The 18,448-nt window shown below is 37.5% G+C and overlaps 1 protein-coding gene across 1 annotated transcript in view; it reads left to right on the top strand.

The window, feature by feature from the left end:
- CNKSR2 (connector enhancer of kinase suppressor of Ras 2) overlaps nucleotides 1-18,448 on the top strand; it is a 172,762-nt gene that overhangs the window by 32,112 nt on the left and 122,202 nt on the right. The window contains 2 exon segments of the mRNA XM_031060212.1: nucleotides 7,138-7,179; nucleotides 16,865-16,984. Of these exon segments, the coding sequence (XP_030916072.1) occupies nucleotides 7,138-7,179; nucleotides 16,865-16,984 (162 nt within the window).

An 18,448-nucleotide genomic window follows, 5' to 3' on the forward strand; every position in this document is an offset into this window, starting at 1 on the left:
CGTGATTGCAGCTCTTCAGCATCCTGTGTTAGGGCTGGTGGCAAATATCCAGAAGGAGATTCTGAACTGTGAATGTGAACAGAAGGGTTGAGAGATCTGTGACTCATCCACACAGAGATGATAATTAAAGCAGCATGATTTTAGGAGGCTGCTGAGCAATAGGGAAGATGTTGCAGAAAAGGGGAGAGTTGAGGATAGAGCTCCTTGGGACGGTCGCAGTTGAAACAGCCATAATGGGAGACTTTTTGAGCAGCCCAGTGGAAAGAAAGTCCTGGAAATAGCATATTTTGGGATGGTTACTTAGAAATACAGTGTAGATTCTAACAGTGTCTGTGTAATTTTAAAAATTAATTTTGTGTGGCAGCAGCCAAGGGTTACCTGTGCAAGCATTGAGTGTTGTATAGCTTGGAGGAGCTTGCTATTGCATTTTAGTTAGGGAAGAGACAGGTATTATACAGAAGAAAGGTATTTCCTTTCCCCCTCTCTCTGTTCCGAACATTTGTAATTTTCAGTGTCCAAGGCCCATACCGTCTGTATTTAACAACATGCCAGACCTCTTAAAATATAAGATGTGGAAAGCACATCAGGAAATGGCTGACTGTGTCATGCTCTTACTTCTTAGCATGTTGCCAGAGGAGAATGTTACCTACTTACCAGCTTCTGTAGCTTTTGGGGCATTCAAGGTTTTTTGTTCCTTGTACTTTTAAAGGGGGCTTGGAGGAGAGGATTAAACAGAGCTGTATATCTGCCAGTTTGTATTCTGTTATTCCAGTAATTACCTAGACATGCCTGTAAATCACAGTCTAAGCAGGATTCCATAATACCCATCAGTTTTCTAATCATCATATTCTACAGAACACAGCATTTTGTCATAGGCAGCCATAGCACGGGCTGCTTCAAAAGCAGATTGAGGGAGGTGATTCCCTCACTCTATTCCATTCCTTGAGACCTCACCTGCAGTGCTGCATCCAGCTCTGGGGCCCCCATGTAATAAGGATGTGGATCTGTTGGAATGACTCCAGAGGACATCACAAAGATGATCAGAGGGCTGGAGTGCCTCTGCTATGAAGACAGGCCAAGTGAGTTGTACAGCCTGGAGAAGAGGATGCTCCAGGGAGATCTTATCAGCAGCCTTCCAGTGCCTAAAGGGGGCTACAAAAGAGCTGGAGAGGGACTTTTCACAGGGGCATGTAGTGACAAGACAAGGGGCAATGACTTTAAACTAAAAGAGGGCAGTTTTAGATTAGATATTGGGTAGAAATTTTTCTGTGTGAGGGTGGCGAGGCACTGGAACAGGTTGTCCAGAGGAGTTGTGATGCTCCATCCCTGGCAGTGTTCAAGGCCAGGCTGAATGGGGCCCTGGGCAACCTGCTCTAGAGGGTGGCATCCCTGCTCATGGCAGTGTTATAGGAACTAGATGATCTTTAAGGTCCCTGTAGCCCAAACCATTGTAGGATATCATTCAAGTCTACTGTTTCAAAGCTGTCATTGTTTATTCCTGCCATCAGCTGAATTAGATATATTTTCAGTGTATTTTCTAATTAGTGAAAGGCTAAATGAACTCAACCTGTCTTACCCTTTTACCTGTTTGGAAACTATATACCAGTGTCTTTGTCTGAGAAAAGTGATAAAAGACAATAATGAATGAAAGTACACTAAAGATTATAAAACTTCTGCCACCTTCATGTGTTGGCCAAGCTTTAGACTTTCACATCATTATTGTTGAGAACTTTTGTGAAGACTTTCAGTGATGACTTCAGCAAAACTCAGTCTTGTGGCTCTCTTGCTTTAGCTGAATTGGGCAGAATTCAAACCAAATGAGCCCTTCTAGAGCCAATGGCATAAATTCCCTAGACCCAGTGACACTCAAACAGGCACCTAGGAGCCAGAACAACTTATTTTGCACTACTGAGACTGAAGGGGCTGGAAGTTATGATCTGGGCATTCTCAAGTTAATTATTTTTTATTGTTGCTAAGTAGCAACACCAACAGATCATCCATTTGACTTACACTGCTATTAAAGTATTCAGTTACAGTTCTAATCAATTTGAGAAGCAAAGGGATATAAAGGATTTTTTGGTTTAATTCCAGCCAATGGCTACATTGCTCAAGAGGGTTTTATGCCAAAGGTTTGGCGATTTATGAGAGTCTGAACCCCCTTTTAAGCAATCATGTAATTCATTATTTTTGTTACAAATAGAAAACTGGAGCTGCATAGCTTAGAATATTTTGCATGACTTGAAAAACAATGGTGACAACAATTCTATCTGACATGTTTCTGAGCAGTATGTAGAATCCAGCCCTCTTGAAACTAGACATGGAAGATGAGTGGGATTTCTTGTGCATTTTCCACGTAATTTTGCTACTACTTTTAAATGGGGTTCCTAACACAATTACCTACATTTTCATCTGCCACTTACTGGAAAAAACAGTGCAATAGTCACATACATAAACATATATTAAAAAGCTTAATCACTTTGTTAATCATAATTAGCTTCCTGTAAATTCAGTTGGACTGCAGAGAAAAAGAAATGAAGAAATAAGTGAAGAAGCTCCACCACAAGCATCATAAAAGCTACCCAGAGAATTCATGATTTTATGGCAAGCTCTTGCTCTTCACAAGTTGCTCCAGTTGAATGGGTCACACAACCTGCCTTTTTAGGCAGTGCTATATCATATGAATATACAAAGGACATTTTTGGATTAATATGTTACCTGAAAATTTTGTTCCTGAAAATCATGTAGTCTGCTTCTATATCAGTTCTGCCTAGGAATTTGCCTTGCCTTATAGGAAAAAATAAATTAGGATGACTACATATACATGAGCAACTAAGGCATTCTGCTGAACAAGCAAATATAATGAAAGGACTCCACTCCATCTCTGGGTACTTTGATGTAAGGATTGCTAGAAATGCTGAAATGTTGGTGAAATATTTAATGCATATATTTCTGCATTTCTCCCTTTTTAAAAATCCATTAACTATTTCTGTGTATATATTTCTTTTTCTGAACTAGCATAATTTTATCCTTAAGTAAAGTTATGGAGTTGACAGGAACTTAAGGCTGCCAAGAAGAGTGCGGTGCATCAGCTGCCTGGAATACATGGCAAAACCATGAATAATAATAATAGTTGTAGTAGTGGTAATAATGATGGAAAGTTTTAAGATTATAGCCTGCAAGTATACTGAGAGAAGTGTTTGACAGGTAATTGCAATAGGTAATTTGACAGGTTGCCAACTTGGACTTGTAAACCAAATCATATAGATGCAAAAATAGAAATGTTTTCTGCAGAATATTTATCCCATAGTTACAGTACTGGAGAACTGCATGAACATTTTTTATCTGTGGGACATGGGAGCAGTAGGGTAAGTTGGCAGGTTGTCTGTATCTCAGTTCTTCGCATTTTGAGTTGAGTTGAGACTTAATCAATGTGGGTGCAAAGAATAAGAAAAGTAGTAGTGTAATTAGCTGATCTCATTCCCCACTTCAGTGAGATACTAAGACAAATGTTTAAAAAGATGGTGGTAATACTGAGGATAGAAGAAAAACAAAGGAAAAAATAAAGCATCATAAACACCGCTTTTGAAAAAAAAAGTCCACAGATATTTGTATTTTATATATGTTGTCTCACATCTGATTTGTTCTAGCAATGTCTGGGGTGGGATGGGTAAAATGTGTACATTTTGCTGTGTTGTCACCAGTCAGTGCTGTCTCATTCAGTGGGTTTAATATAAACATCCTCAGCAATTACTCCTTATGACATTATGGTAAGATCTGTGCAGATATAATTTAATTTTTTTTTTTTTGTACAGACCATATGAAGGTTATGGAGGTCAGAACTTCTGGAAGAAAAAAGCAATGCCTCTCAGTTACAGTGTGGTATAGGTCTTGCTAGTCTTAAAATTAGGTTTTGAAATTGTACTGGGATTGAAGATGGAGAAGAACCTGCTCCTTGATTTGTGTGATTTGTTCTTGCTGCTCTTATCTTCCTCCCTTATTGCTTTTTTTTTTCCCCTTCCATATTGGAGCTCTTGTTTTTCTGTTTTTAGGATAGTTCCAACTGTATGACAAAGGTCCCTTGGCCATTTTTATGCATGAGGCAGAGCTGGAAAGAGTAACCATGAAGATCTGATATTAGTCATGAAGTTGTTCCATTGTATTTCCCTTTTAAATCTCTCCTTTTTCTTGTGGATGACACTCTGCCGTTTTTCTTCCTTGAACTACTAATGCCCAGTGTTTGACTAAATCTTCAGGAAATGTAAATTAACACTTCTCTTTTTTTTTTGTTTGCTTTATTAACATTGTATGTCATTAATGTTTTAGAAAATAATCCACAATTAGAAGATAACCTTACAGTGTTTCAGCTGAAGTTTCGTTTGGTTGATAAGAAGATCACATAGCCTGGCTATACTTACAGTAAGGCAGTGAATATATATGCAAAGTTCAGAGAATAAACAGGTAGAAGTAATACATCTCCTTGCTGTAACTGTGCCTTTCAGTTCAGGGATAATCACAATATTGGTTTAACTAAGTGAACAGCAAATTTTTAGCTTGTGTAGGAGTAAAGCTGGGTTGCAGATTTTTGTGTGTGTTCTTGCTTTTCTAAAGTAGAAAAAAAGTTGATGTTAAACTTGCATATGATCTGTTTCTTACCTTAATTGCAATATTTTGGTACTCTAGTTAAACAGACATTAAAGAAAACCTTTAAGGAGTAAGATATGGGCTTGTATGGAAGAAAAAGATGTTCTCCAGGTGTGGGTGGTATTGCTGCTAAGAATAAAAATTTATTTCTAATTGCATAGTTAGAGACTTTTTATAGTTCTCAAGTGCTTTAAGCTCTTTTAGGTGAGATGAAATGGGTATAAAAAAGCAATAACTGTAAATGGTAAAAGCCCCCAGTAATAACCAAGGGGTGTTTGTGGAGGGTGGGCACAGTTCTATTCAGCCCTTGCTTAAAGACAAAGCGCAAGGCAGCAAAGGGGAAAGAAACTGTTCTCTGTGACAGAAAGTGGCATGTGGCTTTTGCTGCTGGGGTCGTTCAGAAGCAGTCTCAGCCCTCATCTCTAGGGATGGCTGCAGGAAGTGGAAACAAGCTGCAGGGATCAGCTTGGTGACCTTTTCCTAAGTTTCTTTGAATCCTAGACTTCAGGGCTGCTCTGGGCTGCCATCATGGTTCCTGCCATTCCTGCACATTTCCCAGAGTTCATGCCTGAATTATGTTTAGTTGGGTGTCATTCATGTAGAGAAAAAGTATATTTTGGAATTGTTTTTTTTTTTTACCTAAGCATATGCTGTCCTCCAGTCTTTCTGTCTTTTATGGTTTACTGAACTTTTCTCTTGCCTGCATGTGAAGATGTATCAACAATCTGCTGTTGCTATGTGATGAACTTATTTAGCAGTTCTTGTACTCAGACCGTGGATTTGTAGGGAATGGTGTGTTGAGGAGGGAAATTCAGGGTGAATCTATTCATAGACTGGATGCCTGAGAAGTTTTCAACTTGTTTTACTGTCTTTTGTGGATTCAGAATTATTTTAATTTTTTATATATAATCTTGGTTTGCCTGAAGAAAGCATATTTCTGTAGCTTCTTTCATGATTGTGGGGGAGTTTTCAATTCAAAGATTTAGCAGCATTTGTCTTTATTCACTGCTTTCTTGTTTGTAATAAACCCTTACAGCATTTGAAATTAAGTCTTTCTTCCCTTAGTAGTGAGACTTCTCAAACAGTATCCTCTGTAAACTGTGTTTAAACTTATAGTAAACTCTTCCTATTACCAATGAAATTATGTCTGCTTAAAAGCACTTTTTTCTTTAATATAAATGTTGCAATCTCTTCCTGCTATTTTTGCAAAATGATTCATAAGTAACCATGCAGAAAATAGATATATCGAGATTGAAAATGTTACATGCCCTCCCACATATAACAATGAAATGTGTGTTTTGCTACTAAGATTGCAAATACTTCATTGATGTCTGCATGTAATTAAATGTGTTAGATTTTCTTTCCGGCTAAACTTACTGGCAAATGTTTCCTGAATGCCAACAGCTGTTATTGGGAAAATGCTTCCCAATCAACCTGCTACTTCTGCATACATGGCTTTATATAAAGCTTAAGAAGCTTAAGGATAGGTTGGCTTTTCTTGCCTGAGTAACACTGGCAGTGTTTAATGGATTAAAAGTTCTTTTTTTTTGTTTTTGAAACATTTGCATATAAAAAAGTTGGTTTTCTAGCAGGATAAATTGATTTTAAAATGAGACTTTAAACATGAAAACTTAGTCACATCTTTCATGTGGTTTGTTAGATGGGATATAAAGCATCTATTTTAAACAGAGCTTGCACTAATTACCACAAAGTTACAGCACCTGAATGAACTCAAGAGTGGTTCTTTCACCAATATTGATTGTATTCTGTGTGCTCTCTGTCTTGGGAATTCTATTTCCTTATATCCACTGAGGTTCTGGCCTGTCAGAAAAACCTTTGCAGTCCCAGCCCCCCATCTGTTGATGTTGCTTATGGAAGCTTTTACCTCACATGCTGCATGAGGAACTGAGAATGTACCCATGGTCCTGGCAGGCTGGGTGTGCCTCAGGTTTAATGTGTGAGCTTTGTGTGAGGTGTTTCTCCTCCCTCTTGTCAGGGTGTGTTGTAAACAATCAACTCCTCTTCCCTCTCCACCAAGGTTCTCCCTCCCTTCTTCAGCAGTGTGCAAAAATGTCAGATCAGCTCAGCCAGAATTGTTCATCTCAGTCACTTAGGACCATTGCTGGTATCTCTGTTTTCCAGTGGGACCATTAGAAATAGGTCATTTTTGTCCATGCTCAGGGATGGCTGGTGGAAGGCATTTGGGTGGTAGACATGTGACTAATTGGTACATGCCAAAAGCATGTTAAGTGGGGAGAGTGTGTTCTGTCTCAAGGAAGGAAACAACTAGAGCTGGTGAATAGATATAAACATTTGCCAGTATCTCCTTTCCTTTAAGTGCTAGCTTTACACTTTCTTTCAATTCTGTCTAAGTCTTTGAAATATTTTGTTTCTTCCTAAAGACTTTTCAGTTTGGTTCAATTCTTTTTATGGTAAGTCAAAGAAGGGAGTATGATTGGACCAATTTAACCTGCTTTTTCTGCTTTACTCTTTCAGGATTGCACAGTATATGAAACAGAGAACAAAATTCTCCATGTGGTGAGTACCATTTGGATTTCTCATAACCAAGTTTGTATAGACCACATAGAATTTTAGAGCTGTGTGTTTTGTGCTTTTTGTATGCAGTGGCAGTTTGATAACTAACTAGACTGGGTATGACTGAGTGAATTTATGGAACTACCTGTGAGCAGTTCAGGGCCTTTGAAAGGGTTTGTGTTTGTCTGGCTCAGGCCCATCTGTTATTTGTAAACCATGATTAGAAGAGTGATGTTTTAAAAAGGCAGTTTTTTGAGAGAGAGATGGTTGCTAGGCTTCTATGAAATAATTTATGTTTGTGTTAGTGATATACCTTAATTTATACAGCTTTATTCCTCATAGGAGCCAGGAGATAGCCTAATTATAGGAAAATAAATGCAATGTTTCCTTTTGAATTCTCAGCATAAATACAGTAGTCTCTTCTGAGAATCTTTAATGCTATTTATGGTAAATAAAGCAGATAAAAGTTATCAGGGTATCAGAAAACATTATGAGTTTAAAAGGCTGGTGTATAGAGTGTCAAAAGCTTGAGTAAACCTTGTCTCAGAGCTGCACCCAAATTTTGGGTATTAAATTGTGATTCAAGTTGTGACTGAGCTTTAGTGAGTATTACGTTAACCCATAGCTTGTTTCTAAAAGTTAAAAGTGAAGATAATCTCTTTAAGGGTGAGTAATGAATTAGTTTAATTTATTTCACATTCAGGTAGGTTTTGATATCTTACTGTTACTATTACCAGAGCTTAAACCAGAAAATACTGCATTTCTTTAAGTGATCTTCCCAGTAAATGTTGAAATACTTATTTTTCTATTATTAATTTTATTCATAATGTACCTGTATGAAATGCTTGGCAGACTGAATCCTCTAAGCTTTTGATGCTTTGGTTTCACAGTGATGGGGAATAAAAAGTCTCCTTGTATTTTTAAGTTTCACTGACATTTTTTCAGGTGTGAGACATAAAGAATTAGCAAATTTAGTGAGGCTGACATCGTCATCTACACTAGGTCAACCTCTGCAAGTATTTAAGTAATAAAATCTTTCATTACATAATCTTGGCAGAAGTTGAAGTGCTATGAGTTTGTAATTTATATATGTAGCCTGGTTTTCAAAGCATGCTTGCTGTAAGAGCTGAGAATTCTGAAATCTTCTATATACACTATATACCTTATACAAGTTGGCAGAAAGGATTGTAAAGGAAGCTGCCAGAATTTAGGACTGAGGAAACATCACTTTATACAGTCATTAACAGACAATTTTGAAGAAACTGAGAGGGGTTAATTCAGGATATATGAGTACACAAAATTGAGACAGGTTTCAAAAGTTATTTTACATCATTCAGACTCTTGTAGGTTTATTTCTTTAGTCTGCCTAACTTCACTGTGGTCACAGGTGGACACAGGTATAAATGTACCTTCTGTGATCACTGTTCGAGCTTGAAAGGAAACATGAGCACAAACAGAGCCTTGAATGTCTTAGTGAAGCCGTGGGTTAAAAATGACCCCGTAAGGATTAAACACAACTATATGGATTTCATGTAACTTGGAGTATTTCTCACCATGGTACATATCAGCTGATAGGTGGGATTTGATGGGGAAAGGCGGACCAAAAGCAATTGGTAAAAGGTAAATCTGTAACTAAATAATTAAATTATGGCATTTGAGATCATAGTAGGCACATAGAAGATCTTAATCATATTTTCAGTTTGAAAGATAGTTTTTTACATGTGCAGGTGAAAAGGTTGATGAAAGAATTTGAATTGAAAGCAGTCACAATTCCCTCTAACCCTTTTCCTTAGAAGATAGAAAAAGGTGTCATGGGTTTAGCCCGTTAGACAATCTGAACGGAGCAATCCAACAGTGAAAATGGGTTTCTCTGATACAAAAAGAACAGCAGTAAGTTGTGGGAAAGGCATAGAAGGAACCTTGAGTTAGAAATACTGGGAGAAATAGAAAAGATTGAGCACAGATATTGTAGGAGAGAAAGTAAATTCTCTCCTTTTAAATTCCAAGATCACACCATTCCAAGTCAATTTTCAGAGTCCATTTCCCATCTGAAGTGACATTTGACCAGCATCCTATCCAGCTGCCTTTGAATGATCAGATACAAACATAGAGCTGTGTTTGCTGAGCTGACTTAGACAAGAAGTTGAATTCAAACCTGTGGGCTCGTCCCATGTAATTCATGTACCACTTTCTCTTCATGACCCAAGGCAACAAGTTTCTCAAAAAAGTGAAAGGAATTTACTAACAATCAATTAGCATTTCATGCAATTAGCATAAGGAAATCCTTATTGCAAGGTATTGTTCTTACTTAAGACTGAAGTCAAATTTTAAGAAAGCCTTTTTACATAAGTAAAATAGAACTAGAGCTAAAGAAATGAAAAAAATAACTTAAAGGACAGTTGTGTACTTCTACTTGTCAGGACACCAAGATTCACCACCTTAGGAGCAGACTGTTGGATCAGGGTAGTAGATTTTTGTGTTCTGGGTTGAACATCTGCATTGTCCATGGAATGAAAAAGAGGTTGTTTTGGTTTTTTTTTCACTCATGCTGTGGATCAAGGGTTGGAGCTCTGTAAGCACAGATCTGCTGTGGGGATGCTGCCCTGTTTCCCCTGGAGTGAACCTGTGCCAAACTGGGGAGCAAGAGAATGTGTGGGCACAACAGGGATGTGAGACCATCCTTGGCTATTGAATTACACACAATGAAACCTCCAAAGTTTACCCATCACTGAGTCTTCATGGCTTCCTCTAGGGGGATAGAAATAAGAAAATAAAGATAATGTAGAAAGTAATCTTACCCCTAAGGAGTTGCAGCTGGGCCAATTAGCAAAGATTAGGCCTGACTTTAACAGACCATAGCTGTAAGCAATGAGAAGAAGAGTGCTATAAAAGAGTGGGTTGGCTGGTTGAGGAGGGAACTGGAGTCAGTTGGCTGCTTTGTGAAGAAGAAAGAGTCAGTGCTCTGAGGAACTGCCCACGAGAAACACCGAGAGGGTGTGGAAGTTTTGCGATAAGGAGACAACAGTATGGAACCCCTGTAATAAGATGACAACAGCTTCCTCTACAGCATGGTGTAGTAGGCAAGATCCTCAAATAAATGACTGATTGGTTTGCTTTAATTAGGTAGGCCAAAAAACAGTTCATGTGCTTGTATTCTAACAGCACTATTTTTTTTGAAAAGCAAATGAATGCTCTCTTTCCTTCAGAGGTGACAGTGTGTGACGTGTGGAGATGGCTGAATCACCTTGTCCACAGACAGCACATTTCAGTGTCACTTAAAGTATTCCCATGTGAGCTTTTCAGGATTTGCTTTTTAAGAATGGTATTTTGGGGACACAGAACTCAATAGCTTCAGCTTATATATATCAAGGAAGAAATATTTTTGTTTGCTTCAAGCAATATAAGTTTCAAATGCATTAAAAAAGCATTTTGATTGTCACTTACGCTATTAGGTTAGACAGGAAAGTGATCTATGTTATTCAAGTAAACATAAAATGTATCTAAACAAAAAAGATCTGATTGAATAATTATGAAGTTTTAAGATGAAATTACCTACTTGAACTTGTTTATTTCTTCTAAATGGTGTTTCAAAGTGTGTCTGGGGAAAAAATGTCTTTTCTATAATTTTTTGTCTTAGAATTGTAGGAGTGTTTAAAAATTATTAAAGAGACCTACATTTCCTAAAGTTTTGGGTTTTTTTCTGTGACTTCATTCTCAGAAACACTTGGTTTCTGTGGAATAAGAAGCATAAAACCACACAGGAATAATATGTTGGGTTCTGCTCATAAAATTTTTGAAATGTTCATGAATAAGGAGAAATGCTTTGGATTTCTGCCACCTTGTTTCTCAGTATGTTTTTTCCAGGGTAGCTTTTACTAAGTAAGCAATGTAATAAATAATGAAATAATACTAATCATAATTTCTTGATATAAACAGAAATGAAATAGCACTAGAAAATAATAGAAAATTATACTAAGAGAAGTAGATGGCAGTAAAAATATTAAATTTTTTTTAGTATCTTAAAGAAGAACAGGTTTAGTAATACATAGGGCCTGAATAGGGAAGGATAAGCCATAGGTGTGGTGCTGGCTTCAAAATTGAAAATTACTATGCTCTTGCTAGTTCATATTTAGAATCTTTATATTGATTTAACTTGAGATGATAAAGTATTTAGAAAATTGCTCATCTTAAATGACTATCAGTTTATATCTGCTTATTTGGGGAATTATATGTTAATCCTTGCAAAATTCTGACTGGAGTTTTAAAATACTTGAAAAATAATTCATTGATTCTATCCAGCTGTTCAAGGCTGTATTTGATGGAAAGACCCAGTTCAGATTAATCCACGTGAAGCAGTAGAGTATTAAAAGAAGAGCAAAGCTAGAAGAACTAATTATAGAAAATAGAAGCCAGGCTTCAGTCCGATTAACAATAAGTTTTAACTGAAAAATTTTAATAATTTTTCTTTTAACTTTGTCAGTTTAATTCCATAAGAAAAAAAGACACTTTTCTTAAGGAGTTTCGCTTTTTAAAAATTAGGCTGCATTTCCTGCAAACAGGAAATGCAATTTTTTTGAGTTGAAAAACTGTGGAAAGCGATCTGCAGAGGGAAGCTAATACTCAGAAGTTTTTTTCAAAAGCAAATGAACTATGCAAATTTAAAAAGAGTTAAAAAAGAGAAAACAAGCAATGGATCAGAATGTTCTCTTTTTCTAAGAGCTGTATTGAAACCACAGTGATGATAATTTGCTCCTGCCCACTATATTTGAATATTTGTTATAGGAGTATAATGGACTAAAAATACATTGTCAAAGGTATCATTTTATAGTCTTAAAAAAAAAGAAAATGTAACCACTTTCTGCCTTTCAAGAGTCTTTGTTTAATAGAAGCTTCTTTTTTTGCAGCCAAAAGCCGATGTGGTTTACTATTTAAACTTCATGTAGTGCGTGTTCAGGCCCACTTGGTTTTAAGACTGCTGGAGTTACTGATGTGTTCTGTACAATATAACAATTGTTTTGGACTAAAATTAATTGGTTAATAATTATTTGGTTTGGCTTAATTAATTAGACCTCATTCATCTTGGACACCTGTTACTAACTAAACTAACAGACTAAGCTTAACATTACCCAGACATTTTTTTTCTTACTGTTAGTCTTGAAAGTCCATACGTTTTCCTGGTATCCTGTTCCTCACTCTAATGCTGTAGGTGGGGGTGCTGATGAGGGAGGCTGGTGCTGTTCTTGTCCTCAGTCCTGGGAGCATGTTTAAGCCAGGATGTTTCAGTATTGCAAATACTTGGCAAGATAGATTTTAAACTTGGCCACTAGCCTGGGTAAAAGGAAGGACAGGGACAAACCTAAGTCTGTTTGCTTGACCAGAAATGCTTGGTGACCCTAGAGCTGCCTGAGCTGAGCAAACAATGGATGGACGGGTTGAGGAAAGGCCACTGAGGCTGTGTCCATAGGTTCTTCATCTGATGCAGAACACAGACATTTTCCCAGCACAAACTGAAGTAGCCACAGAGAGTCAAAGCAGATGCAAATCTAATTCAGTCACCTTCAGCTCCCCATCCCCCTGGCTGAAAGAAGGAGCAATTGTGGAAAAGCTATTAGAAATTGGTACCTTACAGTCCAAAAATACAGGTAGAAACTAAGTATTATCTGTCATTCTTCATGCTCTGAGGCATAAAGAAGTTGCCTACTGAGGGAAAAATAATGTTTCCCTTTGAATTTCTACTAAACAACGAGGTGCTGTGTGGTGATATTTTTTGTTCTCCTTTGAGTCATTTAGCTTTGCACATAAAGACTGTGGTGTAGCTTCAATCTGCAATTATAGGTGTGTCACTTGAATAGAGAGGAGAATTTATTACTGAAGTGCAGCGATGAGTTACTGCAAAAGAGAACTGAAATCATTGCTTTAAGGCTCATAGTGAGAACAGGGACCGTGTGACAAAAGGAGAAAATGTAATTATCTGTTGGTTTCTCTCAGTTAGTCTTTTGTAACTTGCTTTTATTTTTTGGCCTGGACAAATCCTTTCACTATGTGCAGATACCTTGCACACTGGGAGCTGAGTGCAGCTTGAAAAAGGTTGGGGATTTTTAATGCCTGCTGATTTTTGTGGGAGCAATTGGATCCTCAGCTTCCTGTGTGTCTTACTGTAACTAATACTGCATTGCAGCAGGCAATCAACACTTAGAAAGGATAAAGGATCCTGATCTCGTTAACAACGTTTTCATAATCAGAGGTGTAGTTTTACAAAGCCTCCAAAGGGATGACAATTTGAGAGAAAAGGTGACTACCATCGGGTTTGGAACTAAAATACATGTCTATGATACAGATTGTCCTGAATAATTCTGCTGAGAAATAATGTGCTCAGAAATCGTTAGGAACAAAATGAGTGGAAGAAGTGCAATGTTTGAGTGCTTTGCCATGTGGCAACATCTTTGCCTTGGAAGGACCTGGTCCACTGAATGGGTCCAAGGTCTTTTTCCATATGGATACCTAATGGGGAGGAAGCACCTTCCTGGTGGACAGACTGTTTTGTTTGTGTGCTGATTTATGCCGATTAGCATGTTATCAACACAAATTGTGAATGAGAGATTCCTGAGAGTAAAGGCAAGGAAAAAATGCATAATTTTGCCTGTCAGCCTTTGGACATGTTTCCAGTGAGGGCCTACATACCCTGCCTTTGCAGTGGACGGAGAATATCTGCAGTGCAAGTGTGTACTCCTTGCTGTCCTGGCTCTCTCTGGACAAGTTCAGAGTTAATGAAAATTTGTCTTCGACTAGGTTGGAAGAGACCTTAAAGACTACCAAGTCCAACCTGTGCCCTAACACCTCAACCAAACCATGGCACCAAGTGCCATATCCAGTCTTTCTTTTTTTAAACACATCCAGGGATGATGGCTCCACCACTGCCCCAGGCAGACCATTCCAGTACTTTATCATTTTGCCGTAAAAAACTTTTTCCTAATATCCAACCTGTATTTCCCTTGGAGCAGCTTGAGACTGAAACATACACCAAATAGATACCTGATCCTACTAATAGTTCAGCTCTTTAACCAAGGAATATGTAATGAAAATATTTAAATGTATAATAGTTTATAGGGATAATGTGCTGCATTATCCCCATAATTAATTAATGTTGGACTGCAGTGGGAATATATGAGGAAGCTGTGAGACCCAAAAGACAATAGTCTTTTAGAAATGCATTGAAGCATATAGCAGATTTTTTTATCCTAACAGCTTGATGATTTTGGCACCTAATATTCCCAGAGCTCCTCTTGAGGAATATTCACACCATCTTTTTTTATTATTGCAACCAATTAACTGTACTGGAATGCTGATCCCCATAGGCATTGCTGTATAGACTGTCTGAACCCCCCTCATGGGGGGCAGAGGTGCAGCTGCTCCAAGGGGCTATTTAATGCATCTCAGCTTAGGCTTCTGCTCCATGCCACATCCTGGACTTGCCCAACTCCTCTCCTTTCTCCATCATCTGTCAAGGCAGCTGGGAAGGTGTTTTTTAATGAGGAGCCACATCTGTGAAATGCCATACCTTGTCTTAGGTGGTAGGAGCACTCCTTTTCTGTCTATTTTGGCATCTCTCTGCCGTGCAGCAGTTGAAAATTGGAGAAAAAATTATTTCACTATAAATAGAAGTTTCTCTGAAATTGCTAAGAACTCCATACATTTAATGGGTTTAGAGGAGATTATTAGGAAAAATAGCTGGGTGAATACAAGTCTAAACAGATATGAAAAACTCCATTTTCATCTGTGGAGAATAATTTATAATGTGAGTCTCTTCACTTTGCAGAAATAACTGAGTGCTCTGTAATTTTTTAAGCAATTTCTCAATAATTGTCAGTGCAGTTCCAAGATGGAAGTAGAAATAACATGCCAACACTATATTTTAAAACACAAATTAACAGAAATCTAAGCTTTCATCTTGATTATGTGATTTAATATAATTTTACCTTTTAAAAATGTCTGCTCAAAGCAATTTTCATGTGGCCAAAAGCCATTAAAGAAGCCCAAATTTCGGTAAAGTTCTCTTTTTCACTTTTTTTTTAGTTCAGGTGAAGCACAAACCATTCTTAACCTCATTTTATATATTTCTTAATGTCTTCTGTTCAGTAATGATTCTCCATCATGAAAAAGTAGAAGGATGGTGTATGTGACTGTGGCTGAAGGTAGTATTTTTTCTGGAAGAAGGTCATGTTGGTATTATAAATGTTGTTATATTTTCCATTTGATTCTGAATTGCTTATTCACCCTGAAACATTATTGCTCAATAAAATAAGCAATTTTAACATAAACCTAAACTTTCAACTTTCAAGTTTTTAAATACTTTAAAGAGGAGATGAGTGTACTGGTCTATAAGAGGATTAAGATGTCGCTATCATTGGTTGGGGTTTTTTGAGTATTCTTTGTTTGATTTTTTTGGGGGGGGTTTGGTTTGGTTTTTTTTTCCTTTTGTTTGCTTGGTTTTTTGGGGTTGTTTTTTTTCTTGATGGGTTTGTTTGTTTGTTTTTAATCACTTTTTAAAAATTTTCCTTTTTTAAAAATAAGGTATTTGTAGTTTACAATTTGAAATTATAATGGTGATTTGGCAGGAGGTTATATCCAGTTTTACATCACGTTTCCGTAGCATCGTTTCAGATGTTTTTACTGTAAGAACTGTACTTTGGGATCTTGGAAGATTGATTGGAGCAACTGTTGTGTGCAGTTGTGTTTCAGTCATTTGAGAAGACTGGTTAGCTTTCATCTTTGGAATTTCAGAGGAGATAAGCTGGTTCTTAATTGCTTTTGGAGATGCCCACACTTTTGGGACCAGAAGAATCTCCTCATCCCTGAATTTGCTGACAAAAGATGGATTGGAAATCTGAATAGAGAAATCCTTTGAAGTTGCTGAAAGGGAACTTCCTGGAAAACATTGAAACTCTCAAAAATCACTTTTTTACAGAGAATGATAGGAAAGCCTCACAGCTTTCCTGCTTCTTAGAAGATGTTGTTCAGGGAGTGAGAGATCAGGAGATAAAACAGTACCAATTTCACAGTTTCAGCCTTTTTAAAATTTTTTCTGTCTTTCTGCAGAGGCTGCCAACAATAACTGGTTTAAGAGTTATCCCATTGTGAAGTGGTGTTTTATTGTAATCTTCATGTCTGCAACAGTAAATCATATTTGGCAGCTGTAGAACATGGGAAACACAGTCCAAAGACAATTAGCATGTTTTATTAGTATAGAACTTCAGAGTTAATGGGAGTTACCTGTCATCATCAAGAGCCTGATTTTCATCTGTGCTGAACAGCTGCACATTCAGTGGAAATCAGTGGGCTTTGAGACACTTACTGTCTTTGCAAAAGATGTGGGTAGCATGGAGGCTGGGGCTCACCACACATTCCCTGTGTGCCTGAGCAGGGCTTCTATCCCTGAGAGTGTGTGGGAGCCCCTCTTTGTCTCTGCTCAGATACAAAAGCATTGGCCTCCTGTTCTTCCCTGGTCTGGTGCTGTTAGTTCAGGATCATCACAGATTATGTATTTCATATTGTATTGCTGCCTGAGGCCTTTCCCCCTCTGCCTTGTATGCACTTGATAAACATGGTGATTTCAACTGTATATTGACATTCAAATAGTTACAAGTCATGTGCTTATTGTGACTTTTTTCTTTTCTTTTTTCTTTCCTAGTGTAAAACTCTCTCTGGCGTCTGTGATCACATTATCTCACTCTCTTCTGATCCACTGGTTTCCCAGTCTGCCCATCTCGAGGTGATCCAGCTTACAAACATCAAGCCAAGTGAAGGGCTGGTAAGAAGTACGCAGTTAATCAAACCCATCATCCAGGATGAGAAAGTGATGGTTTTAAAATAAGTTGTATATATGAAAATAAATAGGACATTTTAGCCTTTTCTATTTTAAAGTTTGAAAACAGTTTGATTCCTTTTGCTTGTTTGGTTTCTCATGCAGCTGGGCCAACAGGAGGGGATTTTATAAAGCTGACTGAACTATGCAGAGTTTAGTGAACTGGGAGAAATGAGTAAGAAATTCTTGCCATTTATACCAGCTTCTGAAAAATGGTTCAGATTGTTCTAGGATCTTGAAGTCAGAAGGGACTTAAATTACTGAGATCAACTCAACCAAGAAGTTTGCGTGGGCTTATGCACAAAACCTGTCAGATTCTGGAAAATGCTTCATAGTATCTCAGGGATACAAAGCTATTTTATAAGTTATTCCAGGGCTTCATAGCACTGCTGATAAGTAACTCATCGAATTTTACTGCAAGAATTCTGCATTCTTAATCAGATGCTTGTGAAGGCTCTTAATGCAGCTATCCTATGTTTGTTGTTCAAGAGCTGACCATTGATCTCTTGTTTACTCAAGTATCCAACACCTGCTGCATGGAAAAAACCAACACTGGTAACAATTCCAGATGTATGGCTTTACATCATTAGTAATATCTGTTCCTATAATTTTTGGAGGTAGAAAAGAAGATATTCAGAGTACAGTTAAATTTTTTTTTGTCTAGAGAAATAGCTTTTGCAACTTCTGCCCAAGCTTATTCTCATTCTATATTCTTGACTAGTCTTGAAGGAGGACTGCCATACTCTTTGCAGCAGGCTTTTGAAGTTGTCTGGTTGTTGAAGTTTTGGACAATATTTTGGTTTGCGGGTGGTTGGTTGTTGCTGGGTTTTGTATTGATTTGTTTTTCTTGGCAAAGTTGGTATGCCAAGTTATTTTGAGCAATTGTACACTAAATTAATTTTCCATTCTTTTGGAAAATTGCAATTAAAATATGAGAAAAACCCCAAAAGCTTGGATGAGTAAATATGGCCCCATCCTTTGTTTTAGTCTGCAGTTTGTTTTTCCTTCCTCTTCTGGCTTTCTTTTTTATCTCTGACTCCATTTTAAACTTGTCCTTCAGGATTTCAGCTTCTCATGGCTTCCCTGCTCCCTCTCTTTCCCTCCCTTTCCCCTGTAGTCAACCTTTTGAACCACTGCAGTCAACCTTTTGAAACACTTTCTTCTATTGTAATGAGAAAATCTTCCTCTTTCTCTTGGTTACCCTTTTATGAGTGCTGTCCATTTTGATCTGAACTTGATTTTTTTTCTCTTTGTCTTGTGGCTGTTTTTTTTTTCTTTTTTTCCCCTTCATTTAAGTCTTCGTGTAGGTTGGTATGAACTCCCAGGGACTGAGAAATGTTGAGTGGTATTTTTGTAACTAAAAGTGTGTTTCATGGGTCTGTTCCTGCTGTGGAGCTGATGAGAGAATCT

This window comes from Geospiza fortis, unplaced genomic scaffold (genome assembly GCF_000277835.1).
Source record: "Geospiza fortis unplaced genomic scaffold, GeoFor_1.0 scaffold161, whole genome shotgun sequence".
NCBI classification, from domain to species: Eukaryota; Metazoa; Chordata; class Aves; order Passeriformes; family Thraupidae; genus Geospiza; species Geospiza fortis.